A 20,000-nucleotide genomic window follows, 5' to 3' on the forward strand; every position below is an offset into this window, starting at 1 on the left:
GCATAAACATAAAACTAACATTTCTTTAGAATATTTATAAAAACGACATTATTGACCAGGCACACAAACACGCTATGTGCATTGCAAATACATTGGGAATTCAAGCTAATAATACAAACAAATTCTAATGTGCATAAAAACGAGACTATCACTACACAATTGCTTTTTTGGTCTAATTTCAATATAAAATAGTTTTAATGAAAAAGCCTTTGGGGATATTATAAAAGCAGCATTTTTACACTGTTGTTTACAAACATTGTGTACCAATACATCAGACCTTAGCAACCAGTATGTGTAAACAGGTTCTCAGCGTACAAGGATATAGTTCCTAAAAACACTAATATTACAGTAATCAGTTTTACAGTTATTGTCTCAATTAATTAATAAAATTATTTGCCGTAATGTACAAACAATATTAGGATACGTTTAACTAAGAAACTAGCTAATCGCTCGTACAAGTTTTGGAGGAAAATAAACTTTACTGAAGGGCAAGGTCAGTCCCGGTAGCCATATTAAAACAGTGGATCGGGCGGAAATTTATCCCAGGTTTATTTATGAGCCCATGGGATGTTTTCAGTGTGTAATATTAGTGTCATAGTTTTTATATGCACAGGAATTTGGGAATTAAATGAAGTCGAAGACAGCAAGACCAAAACATTTAGCGATTGTAATATACTAACATCCCATAAATAAATTACGGCAACTATTTACAAGCATAGTTTCATACACTATAAACATATTATTATGAAATACAACTAAATGTAGCTCGCATTGTGCATCCAAACGATCACTAATAACAAAGGTTACGCAATTTCGTTTTTTTTTCTATAGTGCGCGACACGACAAACGACACTACTAAGAATTTCATTAAACAATAACTATAATAAATGGCATAGTTCAAGACATTACAGAATACAAGCACATATGCAAATAATTACTACTAAATGTAAAAATAAATATTCTGTTTTGTCCAATATTAAAATTACTTCAGAAAGGTCCACGTCACAGCACACAGTTACGAAAACTGTTGGGACAGCCACGACAATATATATATATATATATATATATATATATATATATATATATATATATATATATATATGTGCGTGTGTGTCTGTATAAATGTTAGCAAGCCCATGAGGTTTCCCCTTGGATACCCGTGTAAGTTATATGATGAGCTATGTAAGGTATTTGAGCTACGTACGGTATATGAGCTATGTAAGGTATTTGAGCTATGTACGGTATATGAGCTATGCAAGGTATTTGAGCTATGTAAGGTATATGAGCTATGTATTGTATATGAGCTATGTAAGGTATTTGAGCTATGTAAGGTATATGAGCTATGTATTGTATATGAGCTATGTAAGGTATACGAGCTATGTATTGTATATGAACTATGTAAGGTATTTGAGCTATGTACGGTATATGAGCTATGTATTGTATATGAGCTATGTAAGGTATTTGAGATATGTATTGTATATGAGCTATGTAAGGTATATGAGCTATGTATTGCATATGAGCTGTGTAAGGTATATGAGCTATATATTGTATATGAGCTATGTAAGGTATTTGAGCTATGTATTGTATATGAGCTATGTAAGGTATATGAGCTATGTATTGTATATGAGCTATGTAAGGTATATGAGCTATGTAAGGTATTTGAGCTATGTATTGTATATGAGCTATGTAAGGTATATGAGCTATGTAAGGTATATGAGCTATGTATTGTATATGAGCTATGTAAGGTATATGAGCTATGTAAGGTATTTGAGCTATGTATTGTATATGAGCTATGTAAGGTATATGAGCTATGTAAGGTATATGAGCTATGTATTGTATATGAGCTATGTACGGTACATGAGCTATCTAAGGTATTTGAGCTATGTACGGTATATGAGCTATGTACGGTATATGAGCTATGTACGGTATATGAGCTATGTAAGGTATATGAGTTATGTAAGGTATATGAGCTATGTATTGTATATGAGCTATGTAAGGTATTTGAGCTATGTATTGTATATGAGCTATGTAAGGTATTTGAGCTATGTATTGTATATGAGCTATGTACGCTATATGAGCTATGTAAGGTATTTGAGCTATGTACGGTATATGAGCTATGTATTGTATATGAGCTATGTACGGTATATGAGCTATGTAAGGTATATGAGCTATGTACGGTATACGAGCTATGTAAGGTATATGAGCTATGTACGGTATATGAGCTATGTACGGTATATGAGCTATGTAAGGTATATGAGCTATGTACGGTATATGAGCTATGTAAGGTATATGAGCTATGTAAGGTATATGAGCTATGTATTGTATATGAGCTATGTAAGGTATTTGAGCTATGTATTGTATATGAGCTGTGTAAGGTATATGAGCTATGTAAGGTATATGAGCTATGTATTGTATATGAGCTATGTATTGTATATGAGCTATGTACGGTATATGAGCTATGTAAGGTATATGAGCTATGTACGGTATATGAGCTATGTAAGGTATATGAGCTATGTATTGTATATGAGCTATGTACGGTATATGAGCTATGTAAGGTATTTGAGCTATGTACGGTATATGAGCTATGTATTGTATATGAGCTATGTATTGTATATGAGCTATGTACGGTATTTGAGCTATGTAAGGTATATGAGCTATGTAAAGGCGACATAACACACGAGTTGCACTGGCATATGAAGATGAAAACACAAACTTACTTCGGTTATCGCACTCCACAGGTCATTGTGGTTGGCAACTCCAAACGACAGATTCTTCAGATAGCGCTGAATTAAAAAAAAAACCAGTTGTCATAGTAACATGTAAGATATCTTTTCGATAGTGATGAATTAGGAAACACAGTTATCATAGTAATACGTATATATGATATTCTTAAGATAGCGCTGAGTTAGGAAACAGTTGTTATAAGAACATATAAAATATTCTTATGTCTTAAGATAGCACTGAATTAGAAAAATATCTACTCTAGTAACTCGTAAAATATTACCTACATACCGAAGTATTAGAAAACTTTGTGTTATGGTAACATTCATTAAACGTTATTTAGACAACGCTGAATGAGAAAAATATTGATGTGTTCATGATGGCAATGCATAGAGAATACAAAACGAGTCCCCGTGAGAGACCGTTTATATTACAACGAGTGTGTTTTCGATCGTACATCACGAGCGGAAGCGAGTGATGTACGATCGACAACACACGAGTTGTAATATAAACGGTCTCTCACGGGGACGAGTATAGTATTCTATTTATTACAACGCGCTACATTATTAATTTGAGTCGCCAAATATATTTTTTGTCTCTCACTAAACAGGACACTGAACGTAAACAAAACAGCGGAGTGATTCAGAGCGCATAAACCTTCTTTGCCTATGCACTCTTTTTATACTATTAAAGTATTTATGCTTTCGCAATGTCATAGAGTCCCTCCATCCCAAAAATAAAAATAATTAAAACAAATAACACACACTAGTAGTAAACAGAATATTAGTTTAATAAACTATAATATAACACTCACTATTCAAAGCTCATCATTTGAGTTTTCTGCAAAACGTTTAAACTTTCAAACTTCAAAGCGCGTCGGTCTGAGTGTCACGTGTGAGTTTTCGACGTTTGGGCTTGCTTTCAGGAGATTCAGTTTCACCGTTATTGTGTTTACAAAAGTTAATATTTATGGTTCCACCATATATTGGAGCAGAAAAAATCGAAGACAATTTGCCAAGAAGATTTGTAGAAGATGTATGTACAAGAATAAATCATTTTCGTTGAAGTTGTGTCTGTCGAGTGAATTTCCAAAGCACGTGACTGGTGGTCCGATACCGTGTTACTGAGAAAATGACTCATTTCACGGTGCTGTGTTGTGGAAATGTGGCTGTAGTTGTTGATGCTTTGTATATTTTTATGGCCAGAAATTTGCATCATGTGTGTTGGAGGGATATTTTTCTCAGAAAGTTTTTGAACTAAGTATTTTCGTGCAGAATGGTTTGTGTAATTCTTGTTGGGAGCGAGTTCGGCATTTTTTGACATTCGCCTCATGGTTGAAGATAACTTGTTTACCCCAATAGGCTGGCGTTTAAACCAAGGAAAAAATTGAGAAGCTTCTTTTGTGTTTGTTGCTAAATAGAACGGTGTTTCAGGTTTGGTGAATCCGGATGGACGCAGGTTAGAGTAACGCTTGTAAAGTTTTAATGGCATGTTGTTTATGAATGAGTTAAAGTAGTTCCGTGGATCATGTGATCGGAGGTCATGACCTCTCAAAAAGCATATCTCACATTGTGGGATATGAAAAATCTTTCACGGGTATCTCCGTCACCACGGTGTAATAAAACATGTTTCTGACTAGTAGATCTATTTTTACCACTCAAACTAGAGATTAAATACTTTAACTTGTAGTAAATTTCATAGTATAAAAAAGTCATTCCCTGAGGGATGAACTATAGTTCGATATACTAGAAACCAGACAAAAGTTCGATACTAGAAACCAGACAAATGTTCGAGATATTAGATTAGATTATATTAATAATATTTAAAAGACGAAAATGTATTTCATAATGTACTTTGAGTTGTTGACATTCTATATTATTGATATTCTAAAGACAAAAACCAGACAAACGTTCGAGATACTAGAAGCCAGACAAACGTTCGAGATACTAGAAGCCAGACAAATGTTCGAGATACTAGAAGCCAGACAAACGTTCGAGATACTAGAAACCAGACAAACGTTCGAGATGCTAGAAGCCAGACAAACGTTCGAGATACTAGAAACCAGACAAACGTTCGAGATACTAGAAACCAGACAAACGTTACAAATGTAGACAGTGATATTCTGACCACGAAATGTACTTAACATTTTATTTTAGTTGTTAGAAAGATCATATTAATAATATTCTAAAGACGAAAATTTATTTCATAATGTACTTTGAGTTGTTGACATTCTATATTATTGATATTCTAAAGACAAAAATGTATGTTCTATGCAATGTTAGTCGATAAAAGGGTTATGTTATGTTATTCTAAACACAAAGAAGTATTTTATATGTAACTGTAATTGTTGAAAATGCTATTTTATTGATATTCTAAAGACGAAATTTTTGTTTCTATTTAATTTTAGTTGATAAAACAGTTATGTTAGTGTTATTCTAAACACGAAAATGTATTTTATATGTAACTTAATTGTTAGAAAGGCTATTTTAGCGATATTCTAAAGACAAAAATGTCTTTTAAATATATTTTAGTTTTATTTTCTATATAATATTAGTTGATGAAGGGGTTATGCTAATGTTATTTTAAACACGAACATGTAGTTTATATTTAATTGCTGTTGTTAGAACGGGTATATTAATAGTATTCTGAAGAAGAAAATGTATTCTAGATGTAATTGTAGTTCTTAGAAAGGCTATTGTAGTGATATTATAACCGTAGTGTTATTCGTAAGTCTGAGCTTAGCAATATACTTACCGACATTCCTCTTTTAAACGTCTCGTCCCCGAGGAAATGGCGCATCATGCGAATAACTGCAGCACCCTAGAGAAAACAGATATATATATACATACATACATACATACACACACATCAATCCATCCATCCATCTATCCATACATCAGTACATACATTCATTCTTAAATACATACATACATACATACATACATACATCAATACATACATACATACGTACATAAATACATCCATACATCCATCCATCAATACATACATCGATACATACATACATACATACATACATCCATACATACATCCATACATACATTCATACATACATTGGGCGATTGGGTGCCACAGGTTCGGGTCTCGGTAACGGCATGAGGAAATTTGTCAAGGCAATAAAGGATTTTAATATCCCCTGTGCCAGTGCATCATTTGAATATATGTATGTTTAAGTCAAAACCTGACATACATACAATAGAGATATTCAAAATATAAAAATACATACATACATACATACATACATACATACATACATAAAAAATTCTTTTTGGCTCATCAAATCTCTCCAGAATTAATTTGGACAAGCATCCTGAGGTGCAAGCAGAATGTTACCCAGGCGCCAATTTTAATCACTTTCAGACCATGGGCTCAAATTATAAGGGCAAGTCTCAACCCGTAACCATTGTTCTTAACATTAGTAGAAACTCAAAAGATCAAAATCCAACCAGTGCAATAAATCAGTTGCGAAACATGATAAGCTCGATTCGGAAACATTTCCCTAGGTCAAAAATACTTTTTATCGAGCTTAACGTTTCGGACAGACCTTTAGCTAGTAAAAACATTTGGCTGCAGAAACAACGAGGGACATCAAAATTATACCTGCGCTTCACGCGTGTGATTTTGAGGTTGGGCAGGACAACATTCACTGGACAGAAACAACTGCCAATAAACTTTATCGCAGTTGTATGAGGTACTTAAATTTAAACTAAGGCCGGGAAAGGGTAATGTCCACCCTAATTTAGGACTAGGAACTAACATTGCTAACCTACATGTAACTGGTGACACTAACCTTCTAACATCCGCTGAAAAATCATTACTGGACAGGGGTCTTAATTTTGTTCCCATCCCCCAACCAAAAACAGGCTTAGAGGCTAAACTAGACAATGGTGTAATGGATGTGGCAGTTTTTGACCACAAAATGAAACTGGCCGACTATTTTCGGCATTCAACTGGAGAAAAAATCACATTCACGAAAAACTCCAGCTGGTTACCCCCAAACTCTAGTGTACATCCTGAAATCATTAAAGCTCATAAAAGGATAGTGGAAAAAGTGGATGATATGACAGTTTACCAAAATCGGCAAAATCTTTCTGTCATGGAACGTCGTGCTCTCACCAAACTACGCAAAAACCACAAAATTGTTGTACTATGTCATTCTATCAAGGGAGAACTACATCCGGGAAGCTCATCGACAGCTTAATAATTCAAAGTACTACAGACAATTAGACAAAGCTATTTGGCCTAAGAATTAAAGGCATTGTTAAATCTCAGATTATTAGATTTCACAGAAATTCGAGTAACAAACAGAATTTCAATGAGGCTTGTTCACTTTTATTTTGTGCTTTAAAACCTAGGGGATATGCAAAACGGTTTTTTAGAAAAATTAAATCTAAAACTTCGATAATTAGAAAATCCCCTTAGGGCAACTGAAGACTATAAAACATACAAACTGCAGCATAAGCAATCGCCTCAAATAAGCACTGGCTCCTCTACTACTTGTTACAAAACCAGGTGTAGACTTCACAACTTACTTAAAATGCAGTCGACTTTCAAAAGTCAACAGACCAAAATTGAATATCAAATTTGGACAGACATGAACTGTGATTCGAAAAATGTAGTATATCTAACATGTAAGACAAATGCAAAACCAACTGAGAATTAGAGCAGTTTGTCACAAGTATGATATTCGGCATGAAGTTGACACCCCAGTCGCCAATTACTTCAACCTACCTGATCATTCGTTAGATGAAAATTTTGAAATAATTCCAATTGAACAACCCCTGATACTTGGTTCAAAAAACGAAACAGACCTCTTGAGACTTGAACGAGAGGCCTTCTGGATTCGTACATTACAGACAAAACATACATTTGGAATCAACGTTGAATCTGGTAAAGCAGTAGAAAGAGATAAAATAATTTTTCCAATAATTTACAGTCGACGTAGCGTTGATATTGGTAAACTTATGAAGTAGGAGTTTTTAAATCTGCAAACTGTTATGAAAGAACCTATTATAGCACGTCCGGTTATTGCATACAGAAAAAAATCCAAGTCTCAAGGGTATCTTAGTGTCCACACGACTACCCGCCGACTAATCCTCTAAACCAGTCCATTTTTTAGCGGTTGGTTTATTGTTATCCCTTTTCCTAACAATTTTTAAAAACAAATACATCGTATCCGGCTGATAAACAAAACAGAGTGCTAGCCAAATAAATTTAAAACAAGACTGACCGAAAAACAGTTATATTTTGTGTATCACAATGGTCAATTTAAAATCAATTTTGAATCCCTGGGGCAAAATTTGAAAATAATATTTTTTTAGTTTTTAAAAAATTCCTCAGTTCATTCATTCTTATATACACACACACACACGCACATGCACACACACATGCACATACATACATAGATGCATACATACACACACTGACAATGTATGCAGCACTTCACATATGATACATAAGAAATTTGTATATATTCGAAATGGGCTCACTTTGTCATAGGAAATGCTATCGAAGTTTGAGAATATCTTGTCCACATCATTTCCTGGCACATAAAGTGGATGCGACGTCACTAGCGAGTCCTTCACCATTACAGGATGCATTCGTGTCACAACAAATCCTTCAAACTAGAACGAACGAGGAATAAGACCAAGAAATGGTAGATGATATATAATTATATTGTACACTAAGTAGAGATCACTATATTCCAGTGAGGGTAGATGATATATAATTATATTGTACACTAAGCGGAACTCACTGTATTCCAGTGAGGGTAGATGATATATAATTATATTGTACACTAAGCAGAACTCACTGTATTCCACTGAGGGTAGACGATATATAATTATACTGTACACTAAGTAGAGATCACTATATTCCAGTGAGGGTAGATGATATATAATTATATTGTACACTAAGCAGAACTCACTATATTCCAGTGAGGGTAGACGATATATAATTATACTGTACACTAAGTAGAACACACTATTCCAGTGAGGGTAGACGATATATAATTATACTGTACACTAAGCATAACTCACTGTATTCCAGTGAGGGTAGATGATGTATAATTATACTGTACACTAAGCAGAACTCACTGTATTCCAGTGAGGGTAGATGATGTATAATTATACTGTACACTAAGCAGAACTCACTGTATTCCAGTGAGGGTAGATGATGTATAATTATATTGTACACTAAGCAGAACTCACTGTATTCCAGTGAGGGTAGACGATGTATAATTATATTGTGCACTAAGCAGAACTCACTGTATTCCAGTGAGGGTAGACGATGTATAATTATATTGTACACTAAGCAGAACTCACTGTATTCCAGTGAGGGTAGACGATGTATAATTATATTGTACACTAAGCAGAACTCACTGTATTCCAGTGAGGGTAGACGATGTATAATTATATTGTACACTAAGCAGAGATCACTGTATTCCAGTGAGGGTAGACGATGTATAATTATATTGTACACTAAGCAGAGATCACTGTATTCCAGTGAGGGTAGACGATATATAATTATACTGTACACTAAGTAGAACACACTGTATTCCAGTGAGGGTAGACGATATATAATTATACTGTACACTAAGCAGAACACACTGTATTCCAGTGAGGGTAGACGATATATAATTATACTGTACACTAAGCAGAACACACTGTATTCCAGTGAGGGTAGACGATATATAATTATACTGTACACTAAGTAGAACTCACTGTATTCCAGTGAGGGTAGATGATACCACTAAGTAGAAGTCACTATATTCCAGTGAGGATAGATGATATATAATTATACTGTCCACTATGTAGAACTCACTATGTTCCAGTGTGGGTAGACGATATATAATTATACTGTCCACTAAGTAGAACTCACTATATTCCAGTGTGGGTAGACGATATATAATTATACTGTACACTAAGTAGAACTCACTATATTCCAGTGAGGGTAGACGATATATAATTATACTGTACACTAAGTAGAACTCACTATATTCCAGTGAGGGTAGACGATATATAATTATAGTGTGCACTAAGTAGAACTCAATATATTCCAGTGAGGGTAGACGATATATAATTATACTGTGCACTACGTAGAACTCACTATATTCCAGTGAGGGTAGACGATATATAATTATACTGTCCACTACGTAGAACTCACTATATTCCATTGAGGGTAGATGATACAGTGTTCTAGATAGCAATAAATAGAGGGGCGCTGCGCCCTGCCCCCGTTTTGTGCCGCCCTGCCGTGTTTGTTGCCGCACCGCCTCTGATTATCGCCGCCCTGCCCTAATTCATTGCCAAACAAAAATACAAAATCTCACTTTCCTCTCAAAGCGTGTACAGTGTTGTTACGAGTCTGAATTCCCAACTAAAAAACGTTTGACGAAACATTGTTTAGCCATAGTTGTGAAAGCCGACAGCAGTAACGTGGCATGTTTTTTTTCTATTGTTAGTCGATATGACTGCAGACGAGGCGAGTAATCCTCACACCGTCACGCACATAACCACACACCACCTAGCAAACACCTAGTTGAAAGTAGACCATCATGATAAACTTCGACAGAACGTCAAATGTGAAATGTATTTTGATAAGTACATTTTTGAAAGTAATTTTTGCCTTTGCAAATATCCAGACCAAGATACATATAGTTTTAACTAATGTCAGTAGTCCTTATCAATGACATATTGATTGCATCGTTATAATATGGCACAGAGTAAACTAGCAACACTGGTTATTTGGTCTATGTAGGCATAACTGTGTTTTGTTAAAAGCATGTCTGCAAAAGCTATTTAATGAAATCTATCTAGATCTTGACATGCAATAATAGCCGTTTCTAAATGCAGTGAGCAACTTGTTACAGATATATCCTTATGTCAATTTTTGAATTTATTTGTTCTTTTATTTCTTTATTTCTTTTTATTTATTTCTAATCATTCTTTTTTTTTTTCATTTCTTGATTTCTTTTAATTATTTCATTTATTTATTTTAAATTACATTAGGGCATGATATTAAATGGTATAAATACTATATATAATAGAAAAAATAATATGTTTTTTTAGGTGATCCAACCTTTTGTAAAACATTTTAATAGTTAAAGTTTGATTTTATTTAACGACACCACTAGAGCATATTGATTTATCAATAATCGGCTATTGGATGCCAAACATTTAGTAATGTTAAAATTTAGTCTTAGAGAAAAACCCGCTACTTTTTTCCATTAGTAGCAAGGGATCGTTTATATACACCATCCCACAGACAGGATAGCACATACCACAACACATACCAGTCGTGTTGTACTGGCTGGAACGATATTTTTTTTAATAGTGTCTATATTTAGTACATTAGTACAATAATATTGCATACGGCGATGAATGTACTGTTTCGTCAAACATCCAAATTAAAGAACAATAAATTTGGGTTTAGAAATTGATTGTCCCCCCCGATCCCTCCAAAAATGTTTTATAAATTAAAACCAGCATAGATATTCCTACATATATGATATTTAAGAATGTAAAAAATGCCATCATATCCAGCACTTGCCTTAAAAATAAGATTTTCGCGTTAAAAATGCCCTACAATTAAATTAGCGCCCTGCCCCATCAAAATCCTAGCTAGAACACTGTGATATATACTTATACTCTACACTAGGTATAATACTCACTATATTCCACTGAGGGTAGATGAGGTTCACTCCATAGAACTCCATGAATGTTGCGAATCCTTCGTTCAGCCACAGGTCGTCCCACCAGGCGGGAGACACGAGGTTACCGAACCACTGTGACATAAACAGTATAATAGTGAGACACGAGGTTACCAAACAACTGTGAAATAAACAGTATAATAGTGAGACATGAGGTTATCGAACCACTCTGATTTAAACAATATAATAGTGAGAAAGTAGGTTATGGAACCACTGTGAGATAAACAATAAACTAGTAATAGTAAGACACGAGGTTACCGAACCACTGAGATAATTAGTATAAAAGTGAGACAGGCGGTTACCGAACCACTATGAGATAAACAGTATAATAGTGAGACAGGAAGTTACCGAACCACGGTGAGATAAACAGTATAATAGTGAGACAGGAGGTTACCGAATCACTTTGAGATAAACAATATAATAGTGAGACAGGTTACAGAACCACTGTAAGATAAACAGTATAATAGTAAGACAGGAAGTTACCAAACCACTGTGACATAAATAGTATAATAGTGAGACAGGGGGTTACCGAACCACTTTGAGATAAACAGTATAATGGTGAGACAGGTTACTGACATGAATGGTATAATATGGAAACATGATGTTATTGTGAGATAAACAGTATAATAGTGATACAGGTTGTTGAGATGAAAAGTATAATATACAGCTATGAGGTTACTGTGAGAAAAACAATATAATAGTGAGACATGAGATCAGTGCGTGATAAACAGTATAATGGAAGGTATGAAGTTACTGTGATATAAGCAGTATAATAGACATGAGATCAGTGCGTGATAAACAGTATAATAGAAGGTATGAAGTTACTGTGATATAAGCAGTATAATAGACATGAGATCAGTGCGTGATAAACAGTATAATAGAAGGTATGAAGTTACTGTGATATAAGCAGTATAATAATGCAGTGTTCGAGATTAAAATTTTTGGGCAGTATCCCAGTTGGATACTAACATTTCAAAATCTGGTATCCCATCTGAGAATTTAGTATTATATGGTATCCCGGTGGGATACTGGGTTCTTGAAGTCTGGTATCCAAAATTAAATTCTGGTATCCCCGGGATATTGGGATACCGTTAATCTCGAACACTGTAATGAGACATGAAATTACTGTGAGATAAATAGTATACTAGTAAAAAAATGTGTTTACTCTGATATGAGCAGTATAATAGTGACACATGAAATTACTGCTAGATAAACAGTATAATAGTGATGCACAAGTTTCCCGTTTCATTAAAATAGACGTGATTAGAGTGAACTGCAGTAGAAAGTGAGACACGAAATTGACGACCGTGAGATAAACAGTACAAAGTGAGACACGAAGTTGACGACTGAGATAAACAGTACAAAGTGAGACACGAAGTTGACGACCATGACATAAACAGTACAAAGTGAGACGCGAAGTTGACGACCATGAGATAAACAGTACAAAGTGAGACGCAAAGTTGCCACCGTGAGATAAACATGAAGTTGTCAAACAACTGCAATGAAAGACAGTAACTGAGAGACAGTTTGTCCCACAACTGTTAGATAAACAGGGCTGAGACAGGTGGTTAGGGAAGGGCAGTAGAGGGGAGGGACGGGGTGATTAGGGCAGGGCAGGGCAGTAGAGGGGAGGGAGGAGTGATTAGGACAAGGCAGTAGAGGGAGGGAGAGGGTGATGAGGGCAGGGCAGTAGAGGGGAATGAGGGAGGGAGTGATTAGGGCAGGGCAGTAGAGGGGAGGGACGGGGTGATTAGGGCAGGGCAGTAGAGGGGAATGAGGGAGTGATTAGGGCAGGTCAGTAGAGGGGAGGGAGGGATGATTAGAGCAGGTCAGTAGAGGGAAGGGAGGGGTGATTAAGGCAGGTGAGATAAACATGAAGTTGTCAAACAACTGCAATGGAAGACAGTAACTAAGAGACAGTTTGTCCCACAACTGTTAGATAAACAGGGCTGAGACAGGTAATTAGGGCAGGGCAGTAGAGGGGAGGGACGGGGTGATTAGGACAGGGCAGTAGAGGGGAGGGCCTTTGTGATTAGGGCAGGGCAGTAGAGGGAAGGGACGGGGTGATTAGGACAGGGCAGTAGAGGGGAGGGATGGGGTGATTAGGGCAGGGCAGTAGAGGGGAGGGAGGGGTGATTAGGACAAGGCAGTAGAGGAGAGGGAGAGGTTGATGAGGGCAGGGCAGTAGAGGGGAGGGAGAGGGTGATGAGGGCAGGGCAGTAGAGGGGAATGGAGTGATTAGAGCACGTCAGTAGAGGTGGATGGAGGGGATGATTAGAGCAGGTCAGTAGAGGGGAGGGATGGGGTGATTAGGGCAGGGCAGTAGAGGAGAGGGAGGAATGATTAGAGCAGGTCAGTAGAGGGGAGGGAGGGGTGATTAAGGCAGGTCAGCAGAGGGGAGGGAGGGGGTGACTAAGGCAGGTCAGTAGAAAGGAGGGAGGGATGATTAGGGCAGGTCGGTAGAGGGTATGGAGGGAGAGGGTGATTAGGACAGGTCAGTGGATGGGAGGGAGGGAGTGAATATGGCAGGTCAGTAGATGGGAGAGAGGGGTGACTAAGGCAGGTCAGTAGAAAGGAGGGAGGGATGATTAGGGCAGGTCGGTAGAGGGTATGGAGGGAGGGGGTGATTAGGACAGGTCAGTGCAGGGGAGGGAGGGAGTGAATATAATATGGCAGGTCAGTACAGGGGTGAGAGAGATGATTAGAGCAGATCAGCAGAGGGGAGGGACGGGTGATTAGGATAGGTCAGTAGAGGGGAGGGAGGGGGTGATTAGGGCAGGGTAGTAGAGAGGAGGGAGGGGGAGGGGGTGATTAGGGCAGGTCGGTATAGGGAATGGAGGGAGTGATTATGGCAGGTCAGTAGATGGGAGAGAGGGGGTGATTAGGGCAGGGCAGTACAGGGCAGGGAGGGGGTGATTAGGGCAGGTCGGTAGAGGGGATGGAGGGAGGGGGTGATTAGGACAGATCAGGGAAGGGGAGGGAGGGAGTGATTATGGCAGGTCAGTAGAGGGGAGGGAGGGGGTGATTAGGACATGTCAGTAGAGGGGAGGGAGGGGGTGATTAGGGCAGGTCGGTATAGGGAACGGAGGGAGTGATTATGGCAGGTCAGTAGATGGGAGAGAGGGGGTGATTAGGGCAGGGCAGTACAGGGCAGGGAGGGGGTGATTAGGGCAGGTCGGTAGAGGGGATGGAGGGAGGGGGTGATTAGGACAGATCAGGGAAGGGGAGGGAGGGAGTGATTATGGCAGGTCAGTAGAGGGGAGGGAGGGGGTGATTAGGACATGTCAGTAGAGGGGAGGGAGGGGGTTAATAGGGCAGGGCAATAAAAGGGAGGGGGTGATTAGGGCAGGGTTGTAGAGGGGAAGGATGGGGTGATGAGGACAGGTCAGAAAAGGGGAGGGAGGGGGTGATTAGGGCAGGGTAGGAGGGAGGAGGTGATTAGGGCAGCGCAATAGAAGGGAGGGAGGGGGTGATGAGGGCAGGGCAGTAGAGTTGAGGGACGGGGTGATGAGGGCAGGTCATTAGTGGGGAATGAGGGAGTGATTAGGGCAGGGCAGTAGAGGGGAGGGAGGGGGTGGTTAGAGCAGGTCAGTAGAGGGGAGGGAGGGGGTGATGAGGGCAGGTCAGTAGAGGTGAGGGGGGTTAATAGGGCAGGACAATAAAAGGGAGGGGGGTGATTAGGGAAGGGCAGTAGAGGGGAAGGATGGGGTGATGAGGACAGGTCAGAAGAGGGGAGGGAGGGGGTGATTAGGGCAGGGCAGTAGAGGGGAGGGAGGAGGTGATTAGGGCAGCGCAATAGAAGGGAGGGAGGGGGTGATGAGGGCAGGGCAGTAGAGGGGAGGGACGGGGTGATGAGGGCAGGTCAGTAGTGGGGAATGAGGGAGTGATTAGGGCAGGGCAGTAGAGGGGAGAGAGGGGGTGGTTAGAGCAGGTCAGTAGAGGGGAGGGAGGGGGTGATGAGGGCAGGTCAAAAGAGGTTAGGGAGGGGGTTATTAGGCAGGGCAATAGAAGGGAGGGAGGGGGTGATTAGGGCAAGGCAGTAGAGGGGGGAGGGAGGGAGTGATTATGGCAGGTCAGTAGATGGGAGAGAGGGATTGATTAGGGCAGATCAGTAGAGGGGTGGGAGAGATGATTAGAGCAGATCAGCAAAGGGGGGGGGGGAGGCTGATTAGGACATGTCAGTAGAGGGGAGGGAGGGGTGATGAGGGCAGGTGAGATAAACATGAAGTTGTCAAACAACTGCAATGAAAGACAGTAACTAAGAGACAGTTTGTCCCACAACTGTTAGATAAACAGGGCTGAGACAGGTGGTTAGGGCAGGGCAGTAGAGGGGAGGGCCTTTGTGATTAGGGCAGGGCAGTTGAGGGGAAGGACGGGTGATTAGGGCAGGGAAGTAGAGGGGAGGCCTTTGTGATTAGGGCAGGGCAGTAGAGGGGAGGGAGGGGTGATTAGGACAGGGTAGTAGAGGGGAGGGCCTTTGTGATTAGGGCAGGGCAGTAGAGGGGAGGGACGGGGTGATTAGGACAGGGCAGTAGAGGGGAGGGACGGGGTGATTAGGGCAGGGCAGTAGAGGGGAGGGAGGAGTGATTAGGACAAGGCAGTAGAGGGGAGGGAGAGGGTGATGAGGGCAGGGCAATAGAAGGGAGGGAGGGGGTGATTAGGGCACGGCAGTAGAGGGGAGGGATGTGGTGATGAGGGCAGGTCAGTAGAGGTGAGGGAGGGGGTTAATAGGGCAGGGCAATAAAAGGGAGAGGGTGATTAGGGCAGTAGAGGGGAGGGATGGGGTGATGAGGGCAGGTCAGTAGAGGGGAGGGATGGGGTGATTAGGGCAGGGCAGTAGAGTGGAGGGAGGGGGTGATTAGGGCAGTACAATAGAAGGGAGGGAGGGGGTGGTTAGGGAAAGGCAGTAGAGGGGAGGGAGGGGGTGATGAGGGCATGTCAGTAGAGGAGAGGGACGGGGTTATGAGGGCAGGTCAATAGAGGGGAGGGACGGGGTGATTAGGACAGGGCAGTAGAGGGGAGGGAGGGGGTTATTAGGGCAGGGCAAAAGAAGAGAGGGAGGGGGTGATTAGGGCAGGGCACTAGAGAGGAGTGAGGGGGTGATTAGGGCAGGTCAGTAGAAGGGAGAGAGGGGGTGATTAGGGCAGGGCAGTAGAGGGTAGGGGTGATTAGGGCAGGGCAGTAGAGGGGAGGGAGGGGGTTATTAGGGCAGGGCAGTAGAGGGTAGGGGTGATTAGGGCAGGGCAGTAGAGGGGAGGGAGGGGGTTATTAGGGCAGGGCAGTAGAGGGGAGGGACACCAACGGGGTGGTTAGGGCAGGGCAGAAGAGAGGAGAGAGCAGGTGATTATGGCAGGGCAGTAGAGGGGAAAGAGGGGGTGATTAGGATAGGGCAGTAGAGGGGAGGGAGGGAGGGGGTGATTAGGACATGGCAGTAGAGGGGAGGGAGGGGTGATTAGGACAGGGCAGTAGAGGGGAATGAGGGAGGGAGGGAGTGATTAGGGCAGGGCAGTAGAGGGGAGGGAGGGGGTGATTAGGGCAGGGCAGTAGAAGGGAGGGTTATTAGATATGGGCAGAGGGGAAGGAGGGGTGATTAGGGCAGGTTGGTAGAGGGGAGGGAGAGATGATTAGAGCAGGTCAGTAGAGGTGAGTGAGGGGATTATTAGGACAGGGCAGTAGAGGGGAGGGAGGGTGATTAGGGCAGCACAATAGAAGGGAGGGAGGGGGCGATTAGGGCAGGGCAATAGAAGGGAGGGGGTGATTAGGGCAGGGCAGTAGAGGGGAGGGAGGGGGTGTTGAGGGCAGGTCAGTAGAGGGGAGGGAGGGTGATTAGGGCAGGGCAGTAGAGGGGAGGGAGGGAGGGGTGATTAGCGCAGGGCAGTAGAGGGGAAGGAGGGAGAGGGTGATTAGGACAGGGGAAGGAGAGGGTATGGTAAACATCCATACCATGTGTCCCACTTCATGCGCCACAGACCTGGCGATATCTTCCCTGTCTCCCTCTGATGACACACCGCTCTGGAACATCAGTAGAACCTCCCTGTACAGAATCAGTCCCCAGTTCTCCATTGCACCTGCGTCGAAGTCTTGCAGTGCGACCATATCTGAGAAAATTAAAAATGCATAGTGGCAATACGATACATATCTTAGAAAATACACAATACATAGTGGCAGTGAGGGGATATCTGAGAAAATAGACAATACATGGTGGCAGTGTGACTATATCTGAGAAAATAGACAATACATAGTGGCAGTGCGACCATATCTGAGAAAATACAGAATATATAGTGGCATTGCTGCCATATCTGAGAAAATAGACAATACATTGTGAGAGTGCTACCATATCTGAGAAAATAGACAATACATAGTGGCAGCAATGCCATATCTGAGAAAACAGACAATACATTGTGAGAGTGCTATCATATCTGAGAAAATAGACAATATATAGTGGCAGTGTGACAATATCTGAGAAAATAGACAATACATAGTGGCCGTGCGACAATATCTGAGAAAATAGACAATACATTGTGAGAGTGCTATTATATCTGAGAAAATAGACAATACTTAGTGGCAGTGCGACCATATCTGAGAAAATAGACAATACATTGTGAGAGTGCTATTATATCTCAGAAAATAGACAATACTTAGTGGCAGTGCGACCATATCTGAGAAAATAGATAATACATAGTGCCTGTACAACCATATCTGAGAAAATACAAAATGCATTTTGGCATTGCTGCCATATTTGAGAAAACAGACAATACATTGTGAGAGACCTACCATATCTGAGAAAATAGACAATACTTTGTGGCAGTGATGCCATTGCTGAGAAAGTGCATAATACATTGTGACAGTGATACCATATCTGAGAAAATATATGGAGAAAATACAAAAGTACATTGTGAAAGGGGCATTGTGGTGTATACACAACATGTTTACCTTGTTTAGGAAATCGGTAACGTATTGTTAAATATTTAAATCTTCTCAATGTTTGGGTGGGTAACGTATTGTGATGTATTTAGATATTCACTTTGTTTAGGAAGTGGGTAACGTATTATGATATATGTATATACATTTCACCTTGTCGAGGAAGTGGGTAAATTATTGTGATGTATGTAGATATATTCCACCGTGTTTAGGAAGTGGGTAACGTATTGTGATGTATGTATATAAATTTAACCTTGTGTAGGAGGTGTGTAACGTATTGTGATGTATGTAGATAAATTTAACCTTGTGTAGGAGGTGTGTAACGTATTGTGATGTATGTAGATAAATTTAACCTTGTGTAGGAGGTGTGTAACGTATTGTGATGTATGTAGATAAATTTAACCTTGTGTAGGAAGTGGGCAACGTATTGTGATGTGTGTAGATACATTTCACCTTGTTTAGGAAGTGGGTAACGTATTGTGATGTATGTAGATACATTTCACCTTGTTTAGGAAGTGGGTAACGTATTCCAAAGAAGTCTGCGTAGTTGTCGAGACATTTTACACCGACTTGGAGTGCGAATTCGGTCTGACTGACGGCATCAGGCCGAGCCCAGACACGATACTACAAAAAAAGATATTTAAAAAAAAACATCAGTGACGTCACGGAGATAACAACACACCAATGAGGTCACGGACATAACAACACATCAGTGAGATCACGGAGATAACAACACATCAGTGACATCACGGACATACAACACATTAGTGACATCAAGGACATAACAAAAAGTCAGTGACATAAAGGACATAACAACACGTCAGTGACATCAAGAACATAACACAGTGAAATCACAATAAAAGTCATTATATGTCGCTACCATGAAAATAATAACACATCAGTACAATAATCATTTCACTAACGTTGTTGCTGGTAGTTTGAGACTTGTGTGTGAATTCAGACACTACTATTGCTAACAGGTATGTCGACATTAACACAGACAAACAGACAGACAGACAGACAGCTAGTTTCGTACTCACTGTAACGTTGTTGTCGGTAGTTTGAGGCTTGTGTGTGAAGTCGGACACTACTATAGATAACAGATATGTCGACATTAACACAGACAGACAGACAGCTAGTTTCGTACTCACTGTAACGTTGTTGTTGGTAGTCTGAGACTTGTACGTAAAGTCAGACACTACTACAGCTAACAGGTATGTCGACATTAAGGGAGTCTTCTGAAAGACGTCAGCAAACCAACCGCCACCTCTAGAACAGAGAGAACAAAATTTAATAGTTAAACAGCATCAGAAGAAAATTAATATTATACATAATTCTGACCAACAAAAAAGTTCTAGACTGTATAATGCAGAGTCAATAAGGCATGTGGCAAAATAGTGGATTATTCCATGAATCTAGTGCTCCGTCTATAGAAGGACAGTGGCGCCTTTACTGGACAATACACCCTGTGGCAAAATAGTGGATTATTCCATGAATCTAGAGCTCCGTCTATAGAAGGACAGTGGCGCCTTTACTGGACAATACACCCTGTGGCAAAATAGTGGATTATTCCATGAATCTAGTGCTCCATCTATAGAAGGACAGTGGAGCCTTTACTGGATAATACACC

General features: G+C 40.2%; 1 protein-coding gene across 1 annotated transcript in view; it reads right to left on the bottom strand.

Annotated features, from left to right (window-relative positions):
* The window catches only part of LOC121373595 (aminopeptidase N-like), a 62,331-nt gene that overhangs the window by 24,133 nt on the left and 18,198 nt on the right, over positions 1 to 20,000 (bottom strand). The window contains exons 6-12 of the mRNA XM_041500284.1: positions 19,522 to 19,639; positions 18,874 to 18,994; positions 17,393 to 17,547; positions 11,411 to 11,524; positions 8,229 to 8,363; positions 5,476 to 5,541; positions 2,718 to 2,783 (exon numbers count right to left, since the gene is read on the bottom strand). Of these exons, the coding sequence (XP_041356218.1) occupies positions 2,718 to 2,783; positions 5,476 to 5,541; positions 8,229 to 8,363; positions 11,411 to 11,524; positions 17,393 to 17,547; positions 18,874 to 18,994; positions 19,522 to 19,639 (775 nt within the window). The remainder of the gene's footprint in view (positions 1 to 2,717; positions 2,784 to 5,475; positions 5,542 to 8,228; positions 8,364 to 11,410; positions 11,525 to 17,392; positions 17,548 to 18,873; positions 18,995 to 19,521; positions 19,640 to 20,000) is intronic.

Source organism: Gigantopelta aegis, chromosome 5, assembly GCF_016097555.1.
Source record: "Gigantopelta aegis isolate Gae_Host chromosome 5, Gae_host_genome, whole genome shotgun sequence".
Classification (NCBI taxonomy): Eukaryota; Metazoa; Mollusca; class Gastropoda; order Neomphalida; family Peltospiridae; genus Gigantopelta; species Gigantopelta aegis.